The 4985-nt window shown below is 35.2% G+C and overlaps 1 protein-coding gene and 1 non-coding gene across 2 annotated transcripts; one reads left to right on the forward strand and one right to left on the reverse strand.

Moving 5' to 3' along the window:
- Positions 1-777: 777 nt before the first annotated feature.
- LOC132069062 (small nucleolar RNA R71) lies at positions 778-884 on the reverse strand. Its single transcript, XR_009417631.1, has one exon. It is a non-coding gene; the product is annotated as a small nucleolar RNA R71 (small nucleolar RNA).
- A 946-nt stretch (positions 885-1830) lies between these two features.
- On the forward strand, positions 1831-2712 carry LOC132066374 (uncharacterized). The gene has a single exon (XM_059459697.1). It carries the CDS (start codon positions 1831-1833, stop codon positions 2710-2712), a length of 882 nt encoding a protein of 293 aa, XP_059315680.1.
- Positions 2713-4985: the final 2273 nt, after the last annotated feature.

The following is a 4985-nucleotide window of genomic DNA, read 5'->3' on the forward strand; positions in this document are numbered from 1 at the left end:
ATTATTATTATTATTATGATTATCATCATTATTATTATTATTATTATTATTATTCTTATTCATATTATTATTATTATTATTATTATTATTATTATTATTGTTGTTGTTATTGTTATTGTTATTGTTATTATTATTATTATTGTTATTGTTATTGTTATTGTTATTGTTATTGTTATTATTGCAATATTACTGTAGTTTATGACCCGCTCTTCTTCAAAAGAGTTGGCATATTACGATCCAGAAACTGAAAGATCTATTCGTTTGCGTAGGAAGAAACAAACATCCGCTTCTCAAAGTGTAACTCGTGAAGAAATGGAGCATCAACCAGGAGTTGAAAATCAACCACAAGGAATTCCACCACCACTTGTTCCAGAAGATCAGTTTGACAAAGTGGTTCCAAGACTAGCAAACAGAATTCTAAGGGATTATGCTAGACCAAATCACTTCAATTGTGAATCTAGTGTGAGTAACCCTCCAGTTGTAGCTAACAACTTCGAAATCAGGACTGGAGTAATTCAAACAATTCAACAATCATGTACATTCACCGGTGATCTTAGTGAAGATCCACATAGCCATCTGATTGATTTCTTAGAATTAGTTGAAACTGCTAAATATGATGGAGTACCCCCCGAAGCAATCAAGCTAAGGATATTTCCTTTTTCTTTAAAAGGAGATGCCAAGACTTGGTTGCGAAGTTTGCCTCAAGGGTCTATCATCACATGGGATCAGATGACTCAAAATTTTTTAAATAAATATTTTTCCCCTGCTAAAACCACAAAGTTAAGACAAGATATTATTAATTTCTTGCAGACTGACACGGAGTCAGTCTATCAAGCTTGGGAGAGATTAAAAGCAATGCTAAGAAAATGTCCACATCATGACATTGCTAAACATATGCAATTGTATATTTTTTTTTATCATCGGCTAAAACCTTCTTCTCGAAATGTGATAGATGCGTACGAGGTTCATTATGAGAAAACCCGGAAGAAGCTTTTTAAATGATGAATGAAATATCTGAAAATGTCATTCAATGGCCATCTGATCGTGTAATCAATAAGAAAGCTACTACTGTAATTCAAGCAGATGCTTTAAATACACTAACTCAACAAATTACTTCTTTGGCATAAAAGTTTGAATCTTTTCAGGAGAATAAACAACGACCAAGCCAAGCCGAGGCTCCGTGACATATGTGGAGGAAACCATTTAAACCATGAATGTCAAGCAAGCAACCAAAATGATGAGCGGAGTTAATCGCTCGGATACAAGTCATACTGCTTTTGGTAGTCCATTACACAAAAACATCCAGGATTTCAATGGAGCAATCCAAATGGTGCTGAAAACTCCCAAAGCTTTCAAAACCAACAGGTACAGGGTCCACCTGGATACCAGAATCAAAATCGCGGGCCACCAAATTTCAAACCATATCAATAAATAACTTCATATCAGCAGAGGCCGCAACAAGCACATACGAATCTTGATGACCTATTGTATAAGTACATCAGATCCACTGATGAAAAAATGGAGAGTCAAAATTCAGCTCTAAAAAACGGAAATTCGATTAAGCCAGTTGGCAACTCTTGTGTCCGAAAAGATTCAAGGTTCCTTACCAAGAAATACACAGAAAAATCCAAAGGAGCACCTTAAAGCCATCGCTTTACGGTCAGGTAAGAACTTTGATGAACCTTACAAGGACACCCAAGAAAAGAATCAATTATCACAACATGTAAACAAAGGCAAGAATGCCGAAACACCCTCTGAACAATCAGAAGAAAAAGAAAAGAAAATGGAAGAGGAAAATATTCTCCCGTGGAAAATTCCTTTCCCCAAAAAATGAAGAGAGAAAAGCTTGATAGTCAATTTGCCAAGTTTTTGGATATTTTAAAACAAATTCACATTAATATTCCTTTTCGATGCTTTATTACAAATGCCTTCATATGCCAAGTTTCTCAAAGAAATTTTGTCAAGCAAAAGAAAACTCGGAAGAAGCTTCTCGGTAGTACTTCCGAAAAATGTAGTGCTATACTTCAAAACAAACTACCACAAAGCTCGGGGGATCCAGGTAGTTTTACAATTCCATGCACTTTGGGAGGAGTATATTTTGAAAAAGCACTTTGTGATTCTAGGGCTTCAATAAATCTAATGTCGTTTTCTATTTTTAGAAAATTGGATCTTGGTGAAATAAAAAACACAAGTGTTTCTCTTCAGTTTGCAGATCAAATTACTAAAAAACCTAAGGGAATAATTGAAAACATTCTTATAAGAGTTGATAAGTTCACTTTCCCTGTGTGTTTTATAGTACTTGAAATGCAGGAATGTCCTGATGAACCGATAATTTTGGGTAGACCATTTCTTTCTCCAGGAAGAGCAATTATAGATGTCCATCAAGGAAAATTAACTTTAAGAGTAGATGAAGAAAGAGCCATTTTTGATATGCAAAAAATGCTAAGATTATCAGGAGGTGAGACATCATCCCCATGTTTTTCAATTGACGTGATTAGTGATCTTGCAGATGAATTCAAAGATGATAAATTGATTCTAGATTCTATGGAAAGATACTTGTCCAAATCTAGCACCTCACAAGATAATGATCCCACCATCAGGAGCGAAGCTGAAATATTGGAAAAACATTATAAGGATGAGGAGATACAATCGGAAGAAGTTCAACCAAAAATTGAAGGAGATACAATCGGAAGAAGTTCAACCAAAAATTGAACTCAAAATTCTTCCTTCTCATTTGAAATATGTTTATCTTGAGCATAAATTATTTTCAGTAATTATTTCATCTTTTCTATCTGCTGAACAGGAAGACAGTTTAGTTGAAGTACTATGAGCACACAAAGGAGCCTTAGGGTGGACAGTGGAAGATATCAAAGGGATTAGTCCAGCTATTTGTACGCACAGAATCCTCATGGAAGATAGCTACAAACCAATAGTCCAGCCCCAAAGGAGATTGAATCCTACAATGCAAGAAGTGGTGAAAAATGAAATAATTAAACTTCTTGCGGTAGGTATCATCTACCCTATTTCTGATAGCCCTTGGGTAAGTCCTGTTCAAGTAGTACCAAAAAAAGGAGGTATGACGGTCATAAAAAATGAAAATAATGAACTCATACCTACTAGAATAATTACTGGATGGAGAGTTTGTATTGATTATAGACGCCTCAATGATGCCACCAGAAAAGACCATTTTCCTTTACCATTTATCGATCAAATGTTGGAAAGGGTAGCGGGATATGATTTTCTTGTTTTCTTGATGGATATTCAGGTTATAACCAGATACCAATAGCACCAGAAGATCAAGATAAGACAACTTTCACATGTCCCCATGAAACATATGCTTATAGGAGAATACCATTTGGTTTATGTAATGCACCTGCCACATTTCAACGTTGTATGTCAGCAATTTTCTCAGACATGACCGAAAAATTTCTAGAGATTTTTATGGATGATTTCACTCTTTTTGGAAAATCATTTGAAGATTCTCTTTACCATTTGACCTTAGTTCTTAAGAGATGTGAAGAGACAAACTTGATTCTTAATTGAGAGAAATGTCATTTTATGGTTACAGAAGGAATTGTTCTAGGTCATAAAATCACTGCTAAAGGGATAGAAGTTGATAAGGCTAAAATTGATGTTATAGCAAGATTACCCCCTCCCATAACAGTTAAAAGCATTAGAAGTATTTTAGGACATGCAGGTTTTTACAGACGGTTCATAAAAGACTTTTCAAAGATTTCAAAACCGCTGACTAACCTTTTGATGAAAGATGTTAATTTTGAATTTTTAGGTGATTGTTCGAAGGAATTTGAAACCCTTAAGGAAAGATTGTCAATAACCCCTATAGTTGTGTCCCCTGATTGGAGCCAACCTTTTGAGATCATGTGTGATGCTAGTGATACGGCCGTAGCAGCTGTTTTAGGCCAGAAAAAAGATAAAAATTGTCGTCTCATTTACTAGGCTAGTAGAACATTGAATGAGGCTCAGTTGAATTATGCAACTAGAGAAAAAGAATTACTGGCAATAGTATTTGCATTTGACAAGTTTCGTTCCTATTTAATAGGGACCAAGGTTACTGTTTTTACTGACCATGCAGCTTTAAAATACCTCTTAGCAAAGAAAGATGCTCGACCGAGATTGTTAAGATGGATTTTACTTCTCGCAAGAATTTGACCTTGAAATAAAAGACAAGAAAGGAAGCGAAAATCAAGTAGGCCGACCATTTGTCTAGATTAGAGAACCCTCCTCTTGAGTTTACTTAGATAAAAGAAGAATTTCCCGATGAGCATATTTTTTCTACTGTAACTCAACCACCCTCGTTTGCAGATATCGCAAATTACTTGGTTGGAAAGTGGACACCTCAAGATCTCACTTATCAGCAAAGAAAAAAGCTTATGTCTGATGCTAAATATTACATGTGGGATGAACCTTACTTGTTTAAAAATTGTGCAGATAATATCATTAGACATTGTGTACTCGAGGAGGATATGAAGAACATACTTTACCACTGTCATGGGGGAGCAATTGGTGGACATTATGCAGCCAACTGAACTGCCTTTAAAGTTTTAGAAGCTAGATTCTTCTGGTCGATAATATTTAAAGATGCTCGAGCATATGTTGCACAATGTGATAAATGTCAGAGAATAGGTAATATCACTAAGAGATGAAATGCCATTACAATCAATACAGGTATGTGAAATATTTGATGTTTGGGGAATAGATTTTATGGGTCCTTTTCCTTCTTCTCTGTTACACCTCGAAAATTTTTATGTCGTTCCATAGTAAATAGACTAACGTGGTGAGAGAAGTATACGATGCTCCTACGCATAAGAAGGGTCACTTAACGATTCTAATTAAGATTTCAAAGACATTGGAAGTAAGATGAGGAAGTTCCTTAAGAAAGGCAAAGCATATGTTGTGTTTTGGAAAAGTTACGTAAAGTACCGAGCTAATGTCAACTTAATGATGTCTTAAAGAAGAGCTATAAT

The sequence above is a fragment of the Lycium ferocissimum genome, chromosome 8 (genome assembly GCF_029784015.1).
Source record: "Lycium ferocissimum isolate CSIRO_LF1 chromosome 8, AGI_CSIRO_Lferr_CH_V1, whole genome shotgun sequence".
NCBI lineage: Eukaryota > Viridiplantae > Streptophyta > Magnoliopsida > Solanales > Solanaceae > Lycium > Lycium ferocissimum.